Source organism: Heliangelus exortis, chromosome 1 (genome assembly GCF_036169615.1).
Source record: "Heliangelus exortis chromosome 1, bHelExo1.hap1, whole genome shotgun sequence".
Lineage (NCBI taxonomy): Eukaryota > Metazoa > Chordata > Aves > Apodiformes > Trochilidae > Heliangelus > Heliangelus exortis.
The window spans coordinates 187,861,157-187,886,659 of record NC_092422.1 but is presented as its reverse complement, the minus strand read 5'-3'; the positions used below and the strand labels follow the sequence as shown (position 1 = coordinate 187,886,659).

Genomic DNA, 25,503 nt, shown 5'->3' with positions numbered 1-25,503 from the left:
TTATGGCATTTTAAAAGTAAATATTTTATATGCTGGTATTAGACAGATGCTTTAAAAGTTACACAAGACATTTATAGAGACAAGTGATTTTTTTTTTCATGTTAGTCTCAAGGGCTTTACACAGCAATGCAATGAAAATGAATGACAAAATCACTCCTTACAAGAAGAAACCTTTGGGATCATTCCCAGCAAGAAGGTTGTTAAAATAAACAACTGTTTCCATTTTGAGTTCTGGATAAAAATTCTTCTATATCTGAATATGTGTATGACTGCAATTCTAGTAAACATCTGCATTCATACTGGCTTGATAATGACTTCAGAGACTCTCTTGTACACTAATCCATCATATCCATGAAGCCACAGCTCACAATTCTTATGTGAAGCAATAAGCAGGCTAGATAATTCTAAATGTCTTGGTATATAAAAGCAGTTCTAGTTATAAGATCCTTGTTTAGAATAAGTTTCTGATCTATCAATAGAAAAAGTGTTGGCTAGGCTGTTTTAAACTTTTTGGTCTAAATGCTTTTAACCATAACAACATTTAGTCATGAAAGAAAGTAAAATTATTAAATAATGACACCATGACAATTTTTTAATGAAGTAGCTAATTAGAATACTTGCCAATATTAGATATTGTTATAACCGTCAAGGGAAATTAATCATTATGTAAACGTATATACAGATGAATAAGTCTTGTGAAGTCTTTCTGTTGGAGAGATTTCTTTTAAAAATACTTTTATTATCCAGTTGCAATATTCCTGAAAGTTACTCATGCTGTCATGAGTACTATACCAGGCTCTGTATGCCTTTGTATTCTTGATTTGTCTATGCCAGTAGAGTGGCTGTAAAATCATATTAATTTTTAGTGCAAAGGTAAAAAGCAACCGAACACTGTGTAAGGAATCTAACCCTAGGGACAAATAAATCTTGTACCATATTTGTAATATGTTCTATGACACATTACCTCAGAAAAGGGGAAAAGAATATCTTTCAGTTAGAATTTAATTTAAGATCACTTTAAAAACTGACATTCTATACTAATGTTTTAGTTCACTGTGAACTGGGACAGCTTCTGTTGCTACTGTGAAATGTGAAGTGGCAGAGAACAGCACTAACCCTTTAACCCCAGACTAATCCCATGTATCTGAAGATATTGCCTTCTCTATCACAGCATTTCAGAGTCTTAAGGGAGAAAAGCAAATAGAAGCACAAACATCTCATAGTAGCAGATATGATTTTGGGAGTGACTGTAATCATGCCTTAGAGCTTCCAACAAGCATGTTTAAAATATAGCTTGTATTCTACCTAGCTTCCAGTGCCTAAAAATAGACATCTAGATTGTAATACTGGTTGTTTATACAGAGAGTGGAGAAAGAGAAGGATGTCCAAAGCATGATTTATTCCACTTACCTTACTTTGAGATGAAATATAAGTCTAGGAACTGAATTGTTGTTCTTATGTACTGTAAAAGGAATCATTAAAAGAAGATAGTGACCACAATCGTGCCTTACCTTTGAAGTAACAATATTGTAGACAAATATGAATTTTGTGATTCCTTCTTATGTTTTTTGCTCTTCACCATAACAGGATAAACGGAGGACAGAATCTATGCAGGGTGGTTCAGAACCCTAGGCTGATGGGGACAGGTACCAGATAGCACCAGATGGCCCCACTCTACAAGAATGTACAGGCTTAGGAAAATGCAATTGCAGTTGCCTCCAAAATAGAAAAAAATAACCTTAAGTGAGCTGTCCAAATAGCGATACATCTATGGTCAACTTTATTTTCAGTAGATTAAGTATATGTATATATACATGCACATACACAGGTGTTTGTTTGTTTGTTTGGTGTATCATTTTCTTACCTCCCATCTCTTTATGATCTTATTGACAACTACTACCATATCTTTTTTTAACAGAGGGAAGATGAGCCAGAATGGACAAGAACCATTAAAGCAGTCAGGAGTAGGATTAACCGATGCAGAAGGTAAAAAGAAATACAAACAACACTACAGTGGTATCACATGTTTATAGAAAAAATACCTTTTTTTCATTTTCTTGTTGTGCTATGAAGACTATCTTATGTTCTCTTTGTATTATAGATTAATATTCTGAATTTAATTTACTCTGAGGGCCCCTTTCACATAGCACCAATGTAATGAGTCTTCAGTTTAAATGAGAACAGTGTCTTACCTGTTTATTTAAAGTAATTAAGTAGTTAGATTGCAATGAATAATATCTGTCTTTCAATGTTCATTGCTTTTCATAGTGTTGTAACAAAAAATATGATGTATGGAGCTGACTCAATACCCATCCAATCAAAAGAAGATATCCACTGGCTGTCTGGCTCTATTTTTATAACATTTCAGAGTATTTACTTCATAAAGCAATTATGAATTTTGGTGTGTATAGACAAGAGTAAGCTTGAATAAAAATATTAGCTGAACATCAAGCTTGACTGCTGCACTTTAGACTATAGTGAAACTCTTACCAAATTGGGAAGTCCTGAGTGAATTATTTTTTGGTATGAATGTGGTGCTGCTAAAGGAGACATTGTAATATTGGAGCTGGAAAGAGCCTGATGGAATGGCTGCCAAAGTTTCCTGAGCAATGTGATTATCTCTTTCATATGTAATAATGAACAATTGCATGAAAAGTGAGAGTGTTTTGTACTGAAGAATGTTAGGAAAATTCCATTTCCCTTGGCATAAGAGGTATTTTCTTTCAAGTGTATGTTGACCTCAAATATAATATATCAGGACCTTCATCTTATCATTAAAGTAATACTTTTAAAATCTAAATGCCACTTTGCAGGTTTAATTAGCTCATAAATTGAAATTCATGCACACAATTGAAGTTAACTTCATGTTAAGTTCAGACTCAAAAAATCAGCATTTCTCACACTTATGCAATCTGTATACATAGTGAAATAATTTGTGTTGCTATACTTGAGATAAAGTGGCTTAATGTTCCACAGATTTGAAGAAATCAAATTATAATTTGAAGGTAGAACTGTAAAAGTGTCTTCTCCAAAGCAAGAAACCTTAAACGTGTATATGCATTCAACTATATCTTCTAGTACATAGTACACATCATAGAGAAATCCAAATTCAGTTGCTTATCAAACTTCGGTTTGTTCAGCTATACTTTTAGGTATTTGAGAAACAAACTATTTTTTTAAAGAGAAATGGTGGGATGAAAATGGGAAATCAGGAATTTTCCATTTTTACTTTGTGTGTTTTATACAGAATGGTAATTGTAAAAAAAAAAAAAAATAGCTTTTCATCATTTGTTCATCATAAATTACCCCTTAGGTAATGTCCTGGGTCATAAATTTCAGAACATACAGATACAAAATGTTTTGATTTCATGTTTGTACCATTCAAAAAAATAAAAAATACAACCAAACTCAACCAAAAACCACATTTTGAAACATTCTAAAAGATGTGTATATAGCTAAACTTCCTTTTCCAGTCAAAGTCATGTTTCTGCTCATCCTCCAAATCTGGAAATAAGAGCTGCGATTCCCTAATTTTCACTTATGATGCAATTCACCTCTATTAACTTGAAAAGTTAGTAAGAATTACACCTCTGAGTCTGATAGAGTGAATGATTCTTACTGAGTGTTGTTTCTCCTCACTGAGAAAAGCTGGGCAGCCAGCCTAGCTTTTAATGTCTGATTTCTAGCTGAATAAGATGCGAAAGATCAATCTCAAACGATAAATTAAATAAAAGCTGAAAAACAATTCAAGAACATTTCCATTTCAGCCTGTAAATATAATTATCTTACAGGGACATAGTTAAGAATTTAAAGAGAAGCTCAAGATTCTATGATTAACTGAGAATTGAGTTAAAGAGTTATTGTGGCATTCTTTTCATAGATGAAAAAAAGTGAATGAAAATTTTACAGTCTTAAAGATCAAACGATATCTTTTCTCTAGTTCACTTACCCATGTGTGGACAAAATGAGCTTTGCATTTGATTGGAAGCAAATATCCATTCCCATTTTTCATTAATTTGTAGAGAGCTCCCATAGTTGACATTTGTGTTCTCATTTGCAAACACAAATTTAGTGTTATAATTAGCACCTTTTAATATTAATATTATTTTTATATTTCCAAATATTCTTAATGGATAATTTCTGTGGAAAGTTAACTGCAGATTACTCTCTTTAAAACTATGCAGTGTACATCCAGTTGCTTAAACAGATCTGCAGATCTACTGTACTTGAAAAGTTTTGGTCATCTAAGTCATCCACACAGGCCTGGCAATATGGCAGGGGGCTTATAGGAACAAGATCTTTAAGACCAGTAGCTGGAGGCAAAGTAAGGTAGGACTCAAAAATGGCAATGAGAACTGATTTCTAGGCAGGTGAATCAACAAATTCATCACGTTCAGCTCACAGGGTATGACATAAATTTAGGCATGTGCATAAGTGGAATCACCAGGGAAAAATATGCTCCTTTTGTGTTTGTTTACCCTCTTGAGAAATGTGCTATATGTTCCATTTGGAATAGTTTTTGTGCTATTAAGATGTAAAATTATAACTAAGTATTGGAAATCAGTAGTATTTACTTTGCTGACACAACTGAATGGTCAATATAAACAACTGAGTATTGCTATGATCATCTTTGTTTCTCTGAAGTGGCTATCCGGTCACATTCTGTATTTTCATCTCTACTTATTAATATAAAAGAATTCGGTTTTGCTCTTGGACATGGTGTTACAGTTATTTTTATGATATGCATTGTTGCATGCTATCGTACACTGGACATTCTGCCCTGAGCAGATGAAGTCATCTTCTTAAACTTCAGTAAAACTTAAGATGCATATTGTGGTCCTCATTGAGTTATGCAAACTGATTTCTCTATTTGTTTCAGAAAGTGCAATAGCTTTTGTTTAATGATTTCCTATGACATGCTGTGGAACAGAGACAAAAAATCCCATTGCTTTCCATGTAAGGACTGAAACTAACAATTAAAAGCACATGATTAATATCTTGATTCAGTTGTAGATCATGATTGGTCTATCTGCCCTGTGAAACTACTTGGCCAATAGATCCCCGGTGGCAATTTTTGCCTACCAATTATCCAACTAAGAAAAATACGGGAAAATTATTTTGTATAATTAAAAAGTGTGAAGAATGATACCTTGGTATTCATAGCACTTTAATTGAAATAATTTACTATAAGGAAATTTAGCATCTTCTTTTTCTGAAAATGTTATATACATGCAAAATATAATTCCTCTAGTATTACATAGACATTGAGGTTCAACTCAAATGAAGGGTCTTTTAGGAAAGATGTACATGTGGGTAGGCATGGCTAGGCTTCACTCATTCAGTAATTTTTGGAGTGAATGAGAGTCACAGTGGTTCTGTCATCCTCTGTGCTTGGCTTCATTGTCAGCATTTTCGGACAGAAAATTGTAAACTTTTTATAGGAACAGAGTGGCTCACCAATCATGTCTTCCAAAAGAAAGGATTTTTTTTTTACTTTAAAATAAAACATTTCCATTCAGTCTGTGTCCTGAATTACAAAACCTTCTCTGCACAGTCCTGACATGGCTCAGAGGTTCTCTTTCTGACATTTCCAGTGATCCTTTGAGTTCAGTAAAATGAGGTTCTGTAAGAAACTCTCTCTCTGTATATTCCAGAAGGAAGAGATATGCACTACTGAAAAATATGATGATGCACACATACTTACTGGGCTTCTACAAGTTGATATCCTAGTGATACGGAGCCATTGTTTAGATAACTTTTAAAGAACGCTTCCATGATTTTCCTTTTTTGTACGCTGTGCATTTGCCTGAGTTACAGATTTAAAAAATAAATAAATTAAATTTACCAAACAAAAACTAAGCTCTATTATAACACCACAATTTACAGGCAAATTTCATTTATTCAGAGTAGTCTAAGCTAAAAAGATCCTCTTTTTTTTTTTTCCTTAATTTTTGAAATTTGTGGTTCATCAACATGAACTATAAACCAAGATATTACATTTTAACAGTTTCATTGCTTAGCTTTATATTTCACTAATTAAGGCAGTATAATCATTATTTATGAGAAAAATGGTTGAAATACTACAAAAACCATACAACAGGCTAGGTGGTCATTCTTCAACCATTTAGGACAAAAGATGCATGACTTCTGAAAATAATTGACTGACAATCATTTGGCTTGTAGATTTTCCTTTATAGCTTTTCTTTTATAGTTCCAGTGAAATCTGCATCCATCATGCCTGCACAGAAAGACTCTGTAGTAAGTTATTGTGCAAACTGTATCATGTTTTCTGATGAAGGAATGCCCAGGAGTAGCATGTGGATTAGCTTTCAAGTAAAACAAGGCATGAAAAGAACTGCTGCAGAGGCACAATCAAGCAGTGCCACATTCTTTGAAGTAATCAAAGCTGAGAGAAAAAAAAATTTCCTTTTGCTTGCTGTTTAGTTAGACTATAGTAATTCTGTTTAAGGCAAGGGATGCACTGTGGTATAGCTGAGGAAAGACTAAGGGCTTGATATGTTGCTTAAATAAATTTGCAGCATTGACATACTTTAAAATTTAGCTTTTTGATATTTTTAACTTCAGTGGCTGAAATATGAAAATTATAGTATTAGTCCTTATGAGTATATTCACAGAGAAATGGTCTTAATATTGGACCTTCAGCCAAAACGTTATAAATAAGATGAGAACAAAGACAGATGAAGGATATTATTAAGGACTAATCCTTATAACAATAACTGAGATTTGAAAATGTTTTTGCCTGTGCCAAAAGCTCTACTTTGATGTCTTGGTTGACCAGGCTGAAAATATGGGCTTTGCTGCAAATTAGAAACTTTTCTTGAAGTTGTCTGTTTCATTTCACACACACACACAAAAAAAAAAAAAAAAAAAAAAAAAAAAAAAAAAAAAGGAACTGTGAGATCAGATTAAAATATGATACTTAATATTCATGAAGAAAGTTATAATAAGAATTTAACTTGGATTAAAATTGAAGTGAATTTTATTGCTCTTGCACAAACAATGGTGACTTTGAATAAAAACATTGAGACTGGGAAAAATGTAGGACAGAGATCATGTTAAATACTAAATTTATTTGACTTTGGGATCATCTGAGACTTTCCTTCTTTAATAATCAAGTCTCATTTATATCTCTACCTAATAGGAGGTAATTTCTGTGAAAAAAAAAAATCATCTTATGTCACCTGATATGAATACGAGAATGACATATTTTGCCATTTTTTTCTCTCACAAGCATTTTTGTCAGTAACTTCTCCTAAACATAAACAGAAAAAAAAATTAGAAAGGGAGAAAGCATAACAACATTTATGGGTCCTTACCCCACAAAGGTGTGAGAGAAAACAGATGATAAAACATCCTGTTGCTTGTAGTACATCTTTGGAATAAGTTCTTTGATCTTTTAATGGAGAAGCACTTTAATGTGATAAAGACACTCTAAGACAGATTTTCTGGGTTTGGAGAAGAGGGATTTGCATGAATTTCCATTCTGGAGAATTTTTAGGATGCTCTTGCTGGAGAATATCTGACTTGGAAGGAGAGAGGCAAAGATACCCTCAGCCACCTCAGCAGCCCTTGCATACCAGGGGACTCCAGGAAAAAAGTCAGCCAAGCAGTTATTCTCCTGAATAGCTGCCAGCTATAGGCAGCAAATGGTTTCTGGTGTGCATTCAGAAACTAGCAGCTCTTCATTATGGGATTACATCCTCACATTCTGTAGGGACTGGCATACCAGTGCTTCAGGCTAGTGCCACAAAATATACCAGCAACTAGATTATATGCTATAATTTCCCCCTACAGATATCTAAATCTTCTCATGGACTATATGATGCACCTATTAAGCATTCAGGTGTTATAAATATACCCTTAACTTCCTTTGGTATGAGGGGAATTCTCTACCAATCTCTAACAATTTATTTTTTATGATTAAGCCTTTTTTGCTTTTCTTCGTCAGTAATCAGAAAATTATAGTAGAATACTTATTGCAGAAGACTTAACTATTTGTTACTATATTTGTTACCATAACTCAAAGATGGGGAATAAGTTACTTGAGATCAGCCCTGCAGAGAAGGACTTGGGGGTACTGGTGGATAGGAAACTGGACAGAAGCTGGCAACACGTGCTATCAGCCCAGAAACCCAACCATATCCCAGGCTGCATCAAAAGAAGAGTGGCCAACAGGTCAAGGGAGGTGATTCTCCCCCTCTACTCCTCTCTGCTAGAGACCCCATCTGGAGTAGTGTCCAGTTCTGGAGATCTCACTGCAGGAAAGACATGGAACTGCTGGAGTGAGTGCAGAGGCAGGGCATAAAAATGATCAGTGAAAGGATCTAGTGAAAGATGTCCCTGTTCATGGCAGAGGAGTTGGTCTAGATGGTCTTCAAAGGTCCCTTTCAACTCATATAGTTCTATGATCCTATGATATTAAATAGGTAACAAAGATTATTGAAAAGTTCAATAACAAAACTGCAAATACTCCCTTACTGTGTGAGTGGTATTCAAGGAATTTTTGCCCATACAGGTAAAAGTATTTTGCAGTTATAGAAGAAACACTTCTCTCCCTTGAAAGTGGTTTCTTCTGTACCTTTGACAAGGAGCTTCGAGCATGAATGCCTCAATTTCTTCACCCAGTGCTTTGTCTTCAACAGATCTGTTCAGTGCCTCTGTGCCATGAAAATTCCACTTTCTTTCAGTTTCTTACCTTTGTTTTGAGCTTTGATTACTGAGGAAATATAGAATGTCACATGTATAGCATTGGGGAGTAAAGAGTCTCAGTTTTCCCAGGAAAATTGAAAGTATCATTATATATCATACAACCTCTCACTTCTGTGTTTATGTCAAGAAGTGAATGAATAGGCAGATAAATTGTGAATCCACACACCCAAGGTTACTAGTAAGAGTATTCTCCAATTAACCTACAAATCATACACTAAGTATTTATTTAGCTAAAATGAACTTTATCTTCCAGAGAGAAAATTCCTACCTCCTATAACATAGTCCCTGACTCGTAGCACACTAGCAGGATATAGATAAGAAATAAATGACCGAGTCAGAACCAGTAGCTTTCGCAATAACAGAGAATTTAAGTTATTTTGGAATGGTTCCATGCTTTCTTTGGACTAAGGCTCAGTTCAATTCTTTTCAAGGCCTTTTTAGACTGGTGTCTAAAAGGCTGATGGGAACACCATCTATTTTGTTCTTGCACACATGTCAAATAATATCTTTGCTGTCTGCCTTCCCAATAACACAAATGTCTGACGAGTAATGAATCTTTAATACTAATATAATCTAAAATGTAAGAACCTGAAAAAAAAGCCTGGACTTTTAAGTATTTTTTTATGAATCAATACAATCTTGTACTAAGTACAAGACTGTTGACTTGATTGTTATGGGTACCAATACATGGATTTAAAGAGAAATCCAGCTAATCTGAAATGTTACTAGTACTGACTTGACAGTGTTTGAGCTGTATTTTTTGGTTTTAAGTTCACATCCAGTATTTTGTAGCAAAAGAAATTGCTGCACACAGTCAGTGTCTTTCCTAAAAAGCATTATAAGCCTACTGATCTCTTTTCTAAAACATATTTTTCCCAGCCATAATATCTTTTAGTCTTATTGCCATTCTGATTTGCATGTTGATGAGGTCAGTCTGTAAAACAAAATAATACTGAGTAAAATGTGATACTAAACCAATAAGAGATCTAACTGAAGAAGAAATTACTGCCAGACTTCTCTACTATCTCTATAAATAAAGAGGCTAAAATTCAGGCTGGCATTCTTTAAACTGTCATTAATATAAAATCACAGCCTTGCTTTCTGCTGTCAGGTTCTAACAAAGGTCTATCTACTAATACTCCTGACAGTGTAAGATTAACCCATGCCAACAAAGTTTAAAGCAGGAAATAGCAGCAAGGCTGATTTTTTGCATGAGTAGTTCCTTCAGTACAGATGTAGAAAGGGACACAAGGGAATAGAAAACAAATAAGCAAAGCACTTGCAACTTGCCTGTCACATATTGGTACTCTCACAGTGCACCTCCTTTATTTTGGGGAATGCTAATCTTAAATTGAAAACTGAAAAGATCTTTCTGTCACAAGGTATCCTTAAGCAATGAATGAAGTTTGCATAGTGACAATACTCCTTATCTTTTATCTCATTTATTTTTTAAAGCTGTCTATATTATCTTCTGCATGGTCCCTCAAGCTAGGAACAGCCATAACACTAATACCTAAATAGTACATTTTTTTGAAAAAGTGATTCAAGATGAACAACAGCAGAACTATAAATCTAAGAATTAGGCTTACAACTTTCTGAATTCTGGGAAACATTTCTTGTATCTGTTGCTGATTGGCCCAGTACTCTGTGCCAGCCTGGCTCACCTGACTCTCCAGTAATAATTGGAGCAATTAGTTCTGACTTCCTGAGGTATTTGCCAGTATAATCCAGCTGGTTTTCCTAAAAAGAAGAAGAAATAATTTAAATAAGAATAAAGACTTCAGACAGAGATGGAAACAGCAGAAAAAAAGAACAAGATAATCTTCTATATTCTTCTATCCACATCACAAACAATATGCTCTATATAGTTACATCCTGTTCCTGAATTGATGGTATAAAGTGTCATTACAAGAGAAGTAAATAAACCAAGGAGCATGACTATAATTAATTGGTGGCTGTTGAGCAGCTTTTGTCACTCCTATATGAACTGGGACTGGAGAGCTATTAGCCATTAAATAATATGGCAAGAAAATTCAAAAAACTTGCTGTTTTTTTCTGAAGCTTTCATTAAAGTCTGCTTTTGCCATGAGATCTGTAGAAAATTAATGAATATTAAGAAGACAAACAAGCAGAAAGAAAACCAGAAAAAACTGAAAGCACATGAATTGCATCTTGAAAGCAAAATATCACCCTTTGATATGAGGCTTCAGTAATCACCTGGAAAGGTAATTTCTTGCCAGTTGTTCTTAATCACTTCTATTGGCCTAGCTCTTAAATGCATGTCCACCAATATAAAGTTATGTGGCATGTTTTTCTGCTGGCTTCTTGGAGGGCTAATGGGCTGGAGATCAGAGTGGTAGTAATTGTACCAAAAATATGACAAAGCCACATGGTTTTGTTTTTGGAAAAAAACCCAAAAACTTTTGGTCTGATTCTGTCTCTTTAGAAATATATGAAGGAAATGTGTTTTAATAACCACTGGCACATTTAGTACAACTACCAGTTAATAATGAAGACCTTCAACACTGGAAAGCAAACCAGGGGGTCTCCCCCAGCAAACTGGAATAAAGGTGAAGATTCTGGAATGTGTGGTAGCTGGACCTGAACCTTGTCTGGTGTGAGTCTGAAGAAGGGCTGCTTCACCTAGTGAGTAATTTTAAACAACTATGAAACAGAATCACTTTTGATGATTGGTGTTCTTTTAGAATCCGCGAAAGTCAGGTTGAAGCAATAATATGCTAGAAGGTGAATTGCTAAATACTAATTAAATTTACGTCTGTGATGGGAATAATATTAAAGGATACGGAGTAGAGTTTTTAAAGGTCATCTTCCTAGGTAATTCAGGTGATATCTCCATTTAGCAGTGTGATTAGGACTGGAATTTTGTGCCTACTCCAAGAAAAAAGTAAGTAAAATAGATCTCATATAAGGTCAATAATATTTAGTGCTCAAGTATATATGAGCTATTATCTAGCAAGAATGGGGTTGAGAGGATCTCAAGAAGTCATGCCATTGCTTCAAAACACAATGTTTTTCCTAAAATACTTTTGACAATTCACATCAGAAATATTCTTAGTGGTGATAGAAACTTCACAGCTTCATTAGTCTGTTCTAGTGTTTGATTATCCTTAACACTAAAATGTTTTTCCTGACTGCTAGATGAATCTTGTTTGCTGCAATAAGTACTCTAGGAGAGAAATAAGAATCCAAAAATTTAAGCTTATCCCCTTCACAAACATAACACATTTCATCAAACATTTCCTATAAATAGACTTTTTCTGAACTTTTCTACAAAGGATAATACAGCTACAGCTGCTTCTACTGAACAATTCTGTATTAGAGCTCTACTTTTGTTGTATATATTTGAAATGTCAAAAAAATTGGAAAACCATAAACTGTTTCCATACCAAGAAGTCCCTTGTAATTCCTTAATACTGTATTAAGGGAGCTAGTATTGTATTATATGTGTATAGTTTACAAGATTGCTTTTTTATTATATTTTTTATTAGATAATTTATACCTTGCTTAGAAAATAAGCTATCATGCTAGCAACTCAGAAAGGAGTTTTTGTAGTATAAACTCTTTAAAATTGTTATTCACATTGTTATTTTGGAATGCTGTTTAAATACAGATGCATCTAGAGCCTCCCAGGTGGGATCACATTACAAGCTAAAATCAAGCTTTAAATGGTATTTATGTCAGGATGTGAGACTGCTCAGGATTAGTGGACTATAGGTTGTATTTCAAGGCAGAAGATTTTGAAAATTAGTGCCTTAAAATTAATATAAAGCTTTCCTATGATAAAAATGCCCAGTTACTTCTGATTCTCATGGTGGAGACTTTGTTTTCATATCTATAGTTAAACATAGTGCTTTGTCCCCAATTTATTTTCAGATTTGTATGCTTTTCATTATGGACCATGTCCATTATTTTGTCCTATGATAGAAGCCTTACAGGCTTGCAGTTTTAATGAAATGTGTTATCCATTGCAACAGTATATGAGTAATTTATCTGTTAAAGAAAAGCTTCAGAATGTGTATTTCTCTTAAAGAATCTGTGGCATTTTGTCCTGTGTAGGCATTAGGAATTACTTTAGGCAATTACGTAGTGCTGTGCTTCCATTTTGTATATTATTTATTCTGATACCACTAGGCTATGACTGAGAGAGAATTAAATGGCCAGACCGGTCAAATCTATTGTCATATACTGTGTATATAGAGTATGATGCAGTTTGTATAGTTTTATTTACAAAAGGATTCAGGGGATTAGGTCTATCCTGTTGTTTTAAATACTCTAAAGTATTTTTTCTGCCTCAGTCCAGTTGCTGCTCCAGACACCCAGATTCTCTATCACATCTGTTATTACTGACCAGATACTCCAGTTTCACTGGTACAGCTTAACTGAACCCAAGCATTGCTTCTACAGCCCAGACAGTATTCAGGATTTTCTTCAATGTCAGCTACTTGGAGTGTCAGTCCTTTTCCACTCCCTATTAACCACCAAAAGATTATAATGAAATTTTGCAGTATTTATAGCTTAAGCATTTATAGCTATAAGTGTTTTAGCTTTCAAATCTAAATTTCTGATAGCTGATATCAGATGAGAAGTTCTACCACATGGTCCCTGGGTATTTATATGTGTTGATACCATCCATTGCATAGGTCCTTCCTTTCTGAAACTCCCTTTGCGATGCTTTTTTTTACGTGTTATACTGTCTTTCATAAGTTTTCTTAAAATTTCTTGTCTGTCACATTGTCTTTACCCTCTGATTGATTGGGATTTGACAAGAACGTAACATGACTGAATTTCCATGCCTTGGAAAAATGCACAAAGATTCTGAAGATTAACTTGGTCAAACACCTGATGTATACGTCTGCCTTCATGTTTCACACTCCTCTAGTAACTAAGAAGTTCATGTATTGTCCAGAAGACTGGGGACATACAGCCTACAGTAATTAGTAATTTTGTGCAATTTCTTAGAAAAGGCCTCATGTGTAACTTGCATCAATGAGTACACTATGTCTCCTTCTGCTGCTTATCTAATATCTATAGTATTTATTCACCAGCCACCTGATGTCCTTACCTGTGCCTGGCTGAGTGTTTAGTTTTTTTGGATTGTTGCTACATGCTTGAAGGAACTGGATTCTCACTGATCTGAATGCAATTTGACTTAAAAACTACGACCTTCTTACCAGTCTGCTTGTCTTAAGAATTCCTTCTCTCTTGACAAGTAAATGAAAGAAAAGGGAGGCTTTCCTTGGTTTTGATAGAGTAACAAACATAAATACCTTAATTCATTGTTTATACATTGATTTTAAGGCTATTTGTTGGTTTTCTTTGTTTTAAAGCTCTATGCAGAGTCTCTGACTTTACACAGACCCATTTTTCATACTCTTCTCCATGTTTTAAAAAGGGCCCTACACAGTGTCAATCCTAAACATTTTCCTTCATGCTCAGTGCTTGCTTTTCAAACACTGACAAAGTAAAATTACCTAAGTTCCTGTAAAAATTATGCTACAGTTTATTATCATTTGGAGACTACACAGTGTAACAATAGGTTTTTAAGTCTATTTAAAATCTGTAAATAATAGATAGCATCTCCAAAGAAGAAATCTGAGCAGTTTTAGAGAGAAAATGAAAAAAATACGAATTTTTCTTTTTTTTTCTCCCTGTTGGTGGACATTTTGTGCACAAAAGGAACTTTCACGTCAAGAGGGCAACGGAGTTTGGGAAGCAGAGCCTAGGAGCTGCTTCGCCTGTCCTTAACACCTTACCTAGGTGCTGTTCCATTGACTAAAGGGGCCACTCCAGATTTATGAATGTATGCAAAGAGAATGAGATATTGAGTCTCACCTTGCCTACAGAAAGTAACTTAAGTATGGTCTTCTGAACTGAACATAAAATAAGGTTTAGGGGTCTGTTTTTACTCGGAATACTTGCAAAATCATAGAGTATTGGGGCCTACAAGAAATTTGGCAATGGATATTCTAGACTGTCAGGTAGTGATAGGACTAGGGGGAATGGTTTCAAACTAGAGGAGGATAGAGTTAGTTTAGATATTAGGAAGAAGTTCCTCACCATGAGGGTGGTGAGACACTGGAACCGGTTGCCCAGAGAGGTGGTGGAAGCCCCATCCCTGGAAGCTTTTTAAGCCAGGCTGAACAGGGCCCTGAGCAACGTTATCTAGTGGGAGGTGTCCCTGCCCATGGCACGGGGGTTGGAAGTAGATGATTTTAAAGATCCCTTCCAACTCTGAAAATTCTATGAAATAAACTTTTCCAATTTATCTCCAGTGGTGGAAAAAAATATATGAATGCATGTTGTTTTCCATCAGAAAACAACAAAACACATGAGAGAGACAAAGCCAGTCGTCCTAAATTTTGTTATTCTGACAAAGGCCAGTAACTAATGTCATTGTACACTGTGCTTCTTTTGCCAGCCTCTTGGAATTGATTATTTTAAACTTACTGGTTGCCTGCAGATAGAGTTTTATTGAGAAGGAGGAGGGATGAAGCGACCATAGCTTCCATATAAGTGTCTCATCATTTTGGATGTGTGCCATGTCACGTTGTAAGAGAAAGACTGCACTGAAATCCCAGATGCATCCAAGTATAATATGACAAATCAGCCCCCTCTTTATTGGCAGCATCTACTGCCCTCAGGCTACTTGTTCTGAATCAAATTCCAAAATTAAATATTGCAGATTTCCTGTTGAACAAAGCTGAGTAATTTGTTTCGAGTATATTTTTCTGCCACCAGCTAAAGATTCTAAATTGAAGACAGCTTGAAAAATAGATACAATAGGAAGTGATGCAAATCCTGGGAGAAAGGACACACACAAGCCCCAAACACATTCTCTCTTCCCTGCTCCTCTCTGGAATCAACTGAATAAATAAAGCTATATTTAAAACATTGACAAAAAGAAATACTTATTCTGGTTTCTGCTATAATTTTAAGCAGAAAATTATTTCTTAGGAACACTGTCTCCTCTGGTTATATATTAAATGCAAAGAGGACAGATTTTTTGGATGCACCTTGTGAATTTATCTAAATTATTATTGTCTTTGAATAAGCCACAATTATATAATAGGTATTTTCACAATAAACACCAATGTAAACAAATTTCTCAGTATAGATTTCTTCAAAAGATTACAAATTTTGATGAAATTAAAATCTATATTAAAAAAGATCCTTAAAAAAATTAGGAAAGGATACATAAAATTGACATCCTTCCTTAGTTTCTTAATGAAGGATTTGAATGAATAATCTGATTTTTATAATGTAGTTTGCCATTACAAAATGAGGATTTCAATATATTCTCAGCTGCCTGAAATTCTTTGAAAATACTTGTTGGGAAGACTTATGTAATTATCTTTTATGATAGTACTATGTTACCTTTGATAGTAGAGGAATTTCAGGTTTTCTGCATCATTTCGTTAAGAAAATACAGTTAGTAACTGAAGTCAGTGCTTCTATCTGAAAAATTTAGGTAATGTACACTTTGTGCATTGTTTCCTTCCATCTGTCCTACATGTTAGCTTTTCAGTCTCAAATCAATATTTGAAATGACATTCAACTCATTACAATAACAGACAGTGAGACATGCATCACTTCAGTGATATTGGCACCCACCTGAAATGCTCCTCTCCCTCTGTATGTCATAACCAATGATAGGCCCTTTAGACAGAGCTGGACCACATCTGGAAAAGCAATATTTGTATCAAAGACCATGGTAATTATATTTTCAAGCGAATAGCTCTTAGCCTTATGTAATATAGATGTAGGTGCCTCAGAACAAATTGCTTTCATCTACTGATTTGTTCCTGTTCCACCAAGTTAGTGATGTATAGACACAGTAAGAGATAATTAAGCAAACACCAAAGCAGGAGCCTAAGGACTTGGTTCACCACTTGTAACTTTTGAGAACCCATTTTTCTGTTGATTTTTAAAATTGTGATATGTTTTTATATATACATAGATATATTTGCATACTGCTTTTTCATTGTCTCCTGTGATCAGTTTGAGGAAAGTCTTTTGTGCCCAAGACAAACAAAATAAATAAAATAAATGTGTCAGCTTCCATATTATACAACAAATCAAACAAGAAAGGTGCACAATTCATCTCTTTCTACCACACTGCAGTGAGGAAAGGTCTCTAATAAAGATTCTTTATGGTCCTTTTGAGGAGTAAGTAAGTAAAACACACAAAGTGCCACTGTGTTTTGGTAGTTCTTACCATTTAATTTTTTCTCTATTGTTTTGGTTTTTTTTTCATCCTATGTTGCCCATTTTATGTTAATTGAACTGATCTATAAGAAGGTGTTGTCTAGTGTTTTTTATATATTCATCTTGAAGCGTATATTAAAGCTTGAAAGATATTGTCAAGTTATGTTGCAGACAACCAGGATTCCTTGAATTTATTTTTTTTTCCACTTACTGTATGAACTGAATTAAGTAACTTCTCGATATATACATAGTTATTAATAAAATTATATTTAACTCATCCTTACATAAAGCTGTAGAATTCAAATGATGAATTTAACAGGATGGTTTGCCCCCAGTGAATTAATCCAAGTTTTGCCACTGAGTCTGAATTTCTCATAATGTCTTTTGAGTTCTGCAATAAATTTTGAAACAAACTACTATATTTCATTGCATCATGCAGGAAATGTTTCTTCATTAAAATATAAAGTATAGACTGTGTATAGCTGGTCATGACATACTTAGGTGACATACACAGGCAGTGGGCTAGGCTAATATTGTGTAGCAGTTTAGCTCAGGACATATTCCATGAAAGTCACTGGCATTTAATCAGCCTAGGTTTGGCATGAGAGAGTGAGAAACTTTCAAGTACTATGAACAGCACAGGCGTGTTACTGGTGAGTGCAGAAAAGTTAGGATCAAAGTATTTAGCTGACTGAGCAACTAAAATGCTGCAAATGATCTGTGAAGGTGGGAAGTCTGTCTGCTGAGCAACCTTGAGCTCAGACTCTTCAACTTTTACTCTATTATTTAGTGTACCAGCACTTTTATCCTACACTACCAATGATCTTTAACTCCCCAGGTTTTCACTGGACTAAAGCACTGTACTGTGTTTATTTCATGAAATAAAGAACTGCTTACTTAAAGTTGCTTATAAAAATGTAAGGAATCCTTTTCAGCACAATCTTGTTGGAATTTAGGTCATTTGTCCTCAGAAATATATCCCAACCATGTAATTTTTTTTCCTCTCCTAGCTGGTTTCTGTACTGATATGTGTGTGGCTTTTCTTTGAAGTTGCAATCAGATTGTGAAATGGAAAGTGAGATATCTGAAGAACTTGGGAGTGCAAAATTTGTATAATAGTACATGCTAGAAGTAAAAGTGAAGTCAGCAATTTCATGCTAATTTAGATAGCTATAACTTCATAAACCTAAATTTGACCCCAAGGGTTTAGTGTTGATTTGTTCAACAAGATAATTTTTTTTGCTGAGTCAAGGTAGGTATATATTGATTCCTAGGATAGGGTCACCTTCAACAATTCAATATGCATGCATATATATACAAATGCATATATATGCACACATGTATATAAATGTATCTGTATATTTTTATACCTATATATTTTATAACCTAGTTATAATTCTACACACATTTGGAAAAAAAACCCCTCAGTTCTGGATGAAGTGCTACATCTATGTTTGCAGGATTCTCCATTATTCGAAATATACCTTTGTTTCAAAGAGCTTTTAAAACCTGGAAAATAAGTTGGTGTCACTGCAATGGATAGCAAAAAAAGATGAGACCTGTGTTTCATACTGGCTCTCATACAGAAACATAGTTAATCTTGTTAGAATCATAGAATTCCCTTGGGTTGGAATGGACTGTAAAGATCGTCTAGTTCCAAACCACTGCATGGGAAGGGACACCTTCCACTAGACCAGGTTGTTCAGGGCCCCATCCAATCTGGTTTTGAACACTTCCAAGGAGGGGGCAGCCACAACCTGTGTGGGCAGCCTGTGCCAGTGTCTCACCACCCTCACAGGAAATAATTTTTTCCTAATTTCTAAACTAAATCTCCACTCTCCAAGTGGAGATTTCCACCATTTCCCCTTGTCCTCTCTACACACCTTTGTCAGTCAGTTTTCCAATTGACTTTTACATGTTCTTATGTATAATGTTTTTTTTTTATTTAGATACACTTACAATAATGTAATTATTAGTTATATCATTGGCAATTTCTTTTGAATCTTAAATAAAGGAAAAGGAGAATTCTGATCTGATCCTTTAGATTTTGCAAACAGGACCTTCTTAAGTAGTCTAGGAATTTTATGCTGTCTACTTAAAAAAATAGTCTTGTCTATTATGTAAAAAAATCTAAACCCAATATCCTTCTGCAGCTGGGACCTCTGAAAAAAGCAGCAGGATGAGAAATTTTCTAATGGGAATTACAGAAGGATCAGCCACTTAAATAAAACTTTTGCAATCAGTGGAAAGCATTAACCATTTTGAAGGTACTACTCATCAATCCTGTTTTAGAGATCTATTTCCAAATAAGACAAACCACATTCTAGAAGAGCAATTGCACTCCTTTTCCTTTAGAAGGAGTCTTGACATCTAACTCAGATGCAGACATCAGAGCTCAGGTAGATGGATCCTAGCAGCAGGTTCTACCTCCAACAGATGTTAGGTGACAGTCACTGTAAAATTGGGTTTTTTATATGCATCAAAAAGTAACTTTCATGCACATCTAACTTCTTTTCAAAAAAATGCTAATTTGACTTGGTCTGCTGTTCTAAAATGGCTGCTGAGCTCAACAGCAAGTGTAATTACCATTTGGAGTGTTAAGTTCCATAATTATCTTGAACTAACAAGAAGCACAAGATGTCAATTCAATTTTATATATTTGTTAGAAAAGTTTCAGATTAGGAAATTTTCAAAAAAGGAATGGGGGGAAATCTGGGGTTAAAATTTTACTCAGGTGTGACAGCCATCTTGAAATCAGGTGTACAATAGGATAACACAGATCAGGTTTCTTCCATTGAAGATGAAAAACAAAGCAAGTCACAAATCTAAGTTAAGGATGAATTTTGTGCATCTTTAGTTAACAAATACTATTTCTTTTTTCATTTTATTTATATGAGCTAATACTTTCAGTTCTCCAAATTAAATGTTGCTAATCAGTTTGGGTTTGTTTTTTTTTTTTTCTTTCCACAAGGCAACATCAATTCTTCCAAGTTTAGTAACCAATTTTAAGTTTCTCATTTATTTCTACTTGAGGAATGCCCTACACTATTGCTCCCTTTTCTCCACCTTTCACTAGGAAGAGTAAAAAAAAACCACAAACCCATATTGTAAAAATGGTATAGAAAGCCTGCAGAATTCTTTGATGAATTCAGTGACTGACAAAAAACTCATTAAAAAGGGAGAGCTAGAAACAGTCAAGTTTCCCACTGTAGCTGAAGCTACTGATTGTCTCAACTGGGTTAGTCTCTCAGAAGCAGAGGTACCTTGTATTGAAAGAATTTCACCCTCAAAACACACTAGCAGATAGCAGTCTCCCTTGTTGACCTGAGGCAACCATGGCAAGAAACCCTGAGTTTCCTAAAGAGACCATATACACTTTTCTGTGAATTCTGTACTTCTCTGGAGATGGTGGCTCTATCCCTTTGTACTTCACTGTAGTTCACTGCAAAAAAGAACACAGACTCATAAGCTCAGTTATAATATTGGGAAAAAGCATCAGGAAACACAAATCAAAGTAAAACAATGATTAGTAGCTTCCTCCTTTTTTACACATGATCACTGGTATTCATCACAACTAGATCATGGGATATATAACAAGATAATAACTGTCTCAGATTTATGCATGTCCTGTGTAATTTTAGCATTAGGGCTTGAGAGATGCATGGAAATACTTTAACCGTTAAGACAAGTTTGCTGTCTTATGTTCCACTGTTTTGTTCTGGGTTCAAAACTCATCAGTATTTAAATGTTTAGTTTAATTGTTAATAGAAGAAAGACAAGGATTGTAGTAGGTTGCCTTCACTAGGTCAGAAGGTGGAAGATGAAGAACTCTGAGAACTGTTAGAGGAACAAAATGAAACTGGGGAGACGGGACAAAGCTGATGTGGGAACTACTCAAAGGATATTAAATAATCCTCATAATCTCTATCATGTGCCTGTTTGGAAGCACTGACCCTAGAACCTTGGGAAGTGAGCAGATTACAAGGAAACCAAGAATGTATTTGCCAGAAAAAAAGACTGAGGAAAAGCCTAAATTTCATTGTTTAGACTTTCCTAGGGAATGACAACTTGAACTCCTTGAACTCTGAGCAGCTCCCTGTGGACTGCTACTCATGGGCTTACAGCCTGTGCCACAACTCTTGTATGCAGCTGACAAAAAATGATCACAGCTGTTACAAACCCACCTTGATTTCAGCATAACAGCTGGGCAAACCTCCCTTCTGAGAACTTTCTAGCTGTCTTTATATAAACCTGATATTCAGATGAATGTTCATGAACATTCCTAGCATTAGTAGCCCGCTGGGAGTCACAGCCAGCCTTCTGTTTATATAAAGAGCAAGCCCAGCATACATGGCAAATCAGAAAGATGTATGCATTTGATGTCTCCAGTGCCCTGGAGAAAAACTAAGCAATGAAGAACAGTCAAGGATGAGCTTACATTCCTGCTGCAGCACTGGTGATTTCTGTCTCCTGCAGCAACACACACAAATAAAAACTGGACTTGCTTTCATGCAGGAGTGCTGACTTGTTGATATCACCACAGCTATGTTTAAAGCTCTTTTCCGGAGGCAGCTTTTCTTTATTGTTGACGGTAAAAATGATGGTCTATGAAAAGAGATTTTTGTTGGTTTTCAAACAGTTGGGAAATAATGCAGATACCACAAAGCAGTTTCAATATTCTTTAGCCTTCTTTAAAATGAATAAAACTAAAAACCTTCAATTGGTGCCCAAAGCAATTTAAAAAAAAAAAAAAAAAAACAAAAATGGGAGTGATGGTGTTAGAGACAATGTCCTTTTCCAACAAAGCAATTGATTTTTACATGCCCTCATCTCAAAATGTATGCTCCCATTCTGTTCAACAGAGGTTGTTTAATGCACTCTTCAAATCAGATTTTCCCTGTGAAAGTCACTAGTATGATGATAGCAACAACCTTTCTTTAAACAATATTAATTTGGAAAATGGCTTTGTGATCACTGATGCTGCATAAAGGGCTGCAAAAGTAACCATGTAGGAAGCAACAAATAGAAAGGGATTATTCCCTTTCAGTGTGTACTTGTAAGGCCACATACTGAACATTGTATATGGTATGGGGACTCTTGAGATATTGAGGTGACTCCAGCAGGGTGACAGTAAGATGCTTAAGGGATGATGAATGTGGGATTTGACTGGAGGCCTTCAGTCCATTCCTTTCTGAATTATTTTACCAGTCTGCAATTGTTTCATAAAGAACACTTTGTCATAAACCATCATTGTTGCTCAAAAATTCTAGGGAAACTGTGTGGGAAGAAATAAGCAGGAGTGTGAAGAGAGCTCTTTCATTGCCAGTGCCTGTTTATGCCATTTTAAGATGAGTAAGAATCAGTGATTAGTTACTGGGAAAGATGTTTTTTTGGAGCTAGACAGGTGCTGAAGATGTCGTTATTTTCTTTAAGGGGACATCTCGCCAGCAAGTTTAAAGCAGCAGTCTGCTGCTACTATTTATTAAACACTCCATAGTGCTTTCCGTAACCTCTGGGTTGGCCAAATTCCTCCAGGTAATTATTTTCTATTGCTTGCAGTTTCCTGCTTCAACTGCCCACAGATAACATTCTTTTCTTTTTCTACCCTACATATGTCAGCAAGACCTGGCATATCTCATTGCAGACTTTGTAAATAAGGGGTTATTTAAAAAAAATTATCTTCTCTAGATAACAGAATATAAACCAGATTTCCTTTGCCTTTTCTTTGTCTGAGCAGTAGAATGATGGATTTATGGGGAAAGCATTAAGGAATACTCAGCAACAGCATTTGTAGGTCCCAATGGCACAAGTTCTGTCTTTGAAAGTAGAGGAGTTAATTCTCTCATTACCAGGGTCTTGTTTTCACAGCGTAACAAACAGCTTTCACAATCAGAAAACCCACTGGTCAGCAGGGTAGCAGACTTGCTTTATGTCTTGAAGCATTCTTGACAAAAAGTCTTCCTTTGCTGCAGCTTATATGTCACATGGAGAAAGGAAAGAAATTCAGCATGGAGCTTGAAAGCTCCTTATTATGTTTTCTCTTTGTGCTTCTCTCAGATAGGTCAGAAAAATAATGAAGATTGCCAATAAACGTTCAGTTGCAATTACTGTCTGGAGCTGTAGTTGCTTAACTCTTCTGATTAGAAGACCTGCTTATAATTACTTATAATTCTGTGCAAATAAAATAAATGGGAACATACAATACAGACCACTGAAAAACATCGGTGTGCAAAGAATACTGTATCCTCTCCAACATGACTCAGAACTAAAAAAGAAAACAGAATTACATGATTATTTTTTGCTGCTGGGTTGGGAATTTTTGGACAGCTTTGTTTTTTTACTCTCTTTAAGCCTCAGTCCTTGTAAACTGAAGATAATGATACCGTCCTCTTAAAATTTTGTCTTTTGCTAATTACCCATGGGACTGTTAGTAAGGAAAGCAAAATATAATTTTAAATTAAACAGTCTGCAAGTAATTGAGAGAATTTGTCACAAAGGATCTGAGATACAAATTTTGATTATTTTGAACGAAGTCATGACTATTAACTGGCAGCATGATGGCACCTCAGGCTTCATTCTTGTTAAAGTATAGGATGGTATGTTATTCAAATTAATTACATTGTTTAAATTTTATTTAAAAATTTGAAATTAAGGGCCTTTCGCATGTTAATTAGATGTCTTGCAAGCCATTTCAGGATCAAGTTTCAGTCTCTCACATCCTTGGTTCTGCATCATGGATTGAAATGGCTGCATTATTTCCTCTGGTCAAATTGTACCAGGAAGGAGGAATGCAAATGATGAAAGGAGTTAAAACAGAGTTTACCTGAGTTATGTTATACTTGTCCTCAGATTTCAGAGCTGATGATAGTAAAATTTATATATTTGACTGGTAAACAAAGCTTCTCCCTTGTTGGAAATGCTACCAATAGAGGGATCTAGTGGATACACTGAGAGGAAGATGAATATATCAGCACTTACAGACTTGCTGGTCAGCACTGGATCCCCAAAGCTTGTGAAACCCCATGTGAGGGGACACCTCGGGTATACGTGGCCATAAGAGGATAAAATTATGTAAAACACAGAATTTGGCCTTCAGGTGCTGACTTGCAGCTGTATCTTTCACAATGATAAGAACTTTGTAGAAATAATTAGAACTACCACCACATTCAGTAAGTGCAGAGTCTTAGTGTCTTTGAGTATAAATATGTGGTATTTTCTAAATCAGATGGGCAGCTTGACAGTGCTCTCAGAGCAAATGAAAGACAATTTTATATGATGAATCCACATAATTGGAATTTTACACGGTTTAGTTAAGATCCATTCATATTAATTACTACTGAAAAAGTAGTAATAGACTCTCATAGACTTTTAGGAAAATATAATTTCTTTCCAGAGGCAGTTTATAATCTGAATGTATTTTTGGTAACCTTGGTTGTTAATATTACTGAGATAATCTATATCTATACTTCAATATTTTCAAATTTAAATAATATATCTACCTTTATGCTTATTTTCTCAGTGATTAGTTACTTGTCCTAGTAACTCAAGAAGCAGTTGTTCAAGTCATTAAATAATGTCAAATACTAATGAGAGCTATCTGGTCCAGATCCTCTGAATTTTTTTTCTGTCTTCAAACATTTAATATTCAGCATACACATTAAGCAGTCAGACTTCTTTCTGATATTTTCCACAGCTGTTGATGTTTTTTTTCTGACTGAGTGCAGAAAAATTAAGAGACTTGTTTTCTGTAAGAAATTAGAGTCTGTTTTTCCTCATGGATCCAGACACAATTTGTTGTGTCTCAGGTTGTGCACAAATAAAATTGAACACTTATGCTAGAAACAGTAGTCTCACGTGATAATTTACAGTTCTTCACAAGGTTTTTGCTAGTGATACCAAGAGTGCCATGTGGCATGGTGACTTCTTGTGGCATGGCACTAGCTCAGCAAGTCATTCTTCATGAACACTACCCTAAGGGACAGTGCAGTTTCATATTTTTAAGTGGACATTCCAGGTGTCGTTAGGGTTTCTAAAACAGCAGCACTGTATATTTTTTTATATATTCTTTTTGTAATTCAAGACCCTCTTTGTGGTGAGTTTTTGAGGCAAGGCATCCTTCTTCAGTTAATCTAAACCTGAACTGTAAATCAGATCTTCAATCTTCTCTCTTACAGGTTACTCAGGTGCTTCCTGAGTAACTTTCAAATCCAAGAGAATATGTGTTCTGCTTTCCTAAAATCTGTCTTCATTTTTAGTTGAAGGAAAATTTTATACTTTCTGCTCTAGATTGGCTGAAACTGTAAAGAGAGATTATGTAATTCCTGCAGGTAGTGGAATCATATTCATGGATTATAATTACAAATGAAGTGTTTGTATTTCATTGCAAAGGTATAATGAATATACACAGTAATAATATTTTCCCAGGTGCTATTCCCAGGACCAGACAAGTTTTAAAAACACATTATGCAAATAATCCATTTTGCACTTCCAGTTTGTGAGATCTTGCAAACCCCTGCTGTCAATTCCAATATGCACAGCTTGGATTTT

General features: G+C 35.0%; 1 protein-coding gene across 1 annotated transcript in view; it reads left to right on the top strand.

Annotated features, from left to right (window-relative positions):
- PCLO (piccolo presynaptic cytomatrix protein) overlaps positions 1-25,503 on the top strand; it is a 286,482-nt gene that overhangs the window by 244,005 nt on the left and 16,974 nt on the right. Inside the window, exon 23 of the mRNA XM_071734051.1 lies at positions 1,919-1,986. Coding sequence (XP_071590152.1) covers positions 1,919-1,986 — 68 coding nt within the window. The remainder of the gene's footprint in view (positions 1-1,918; positions 1,987-25,503) is intronic.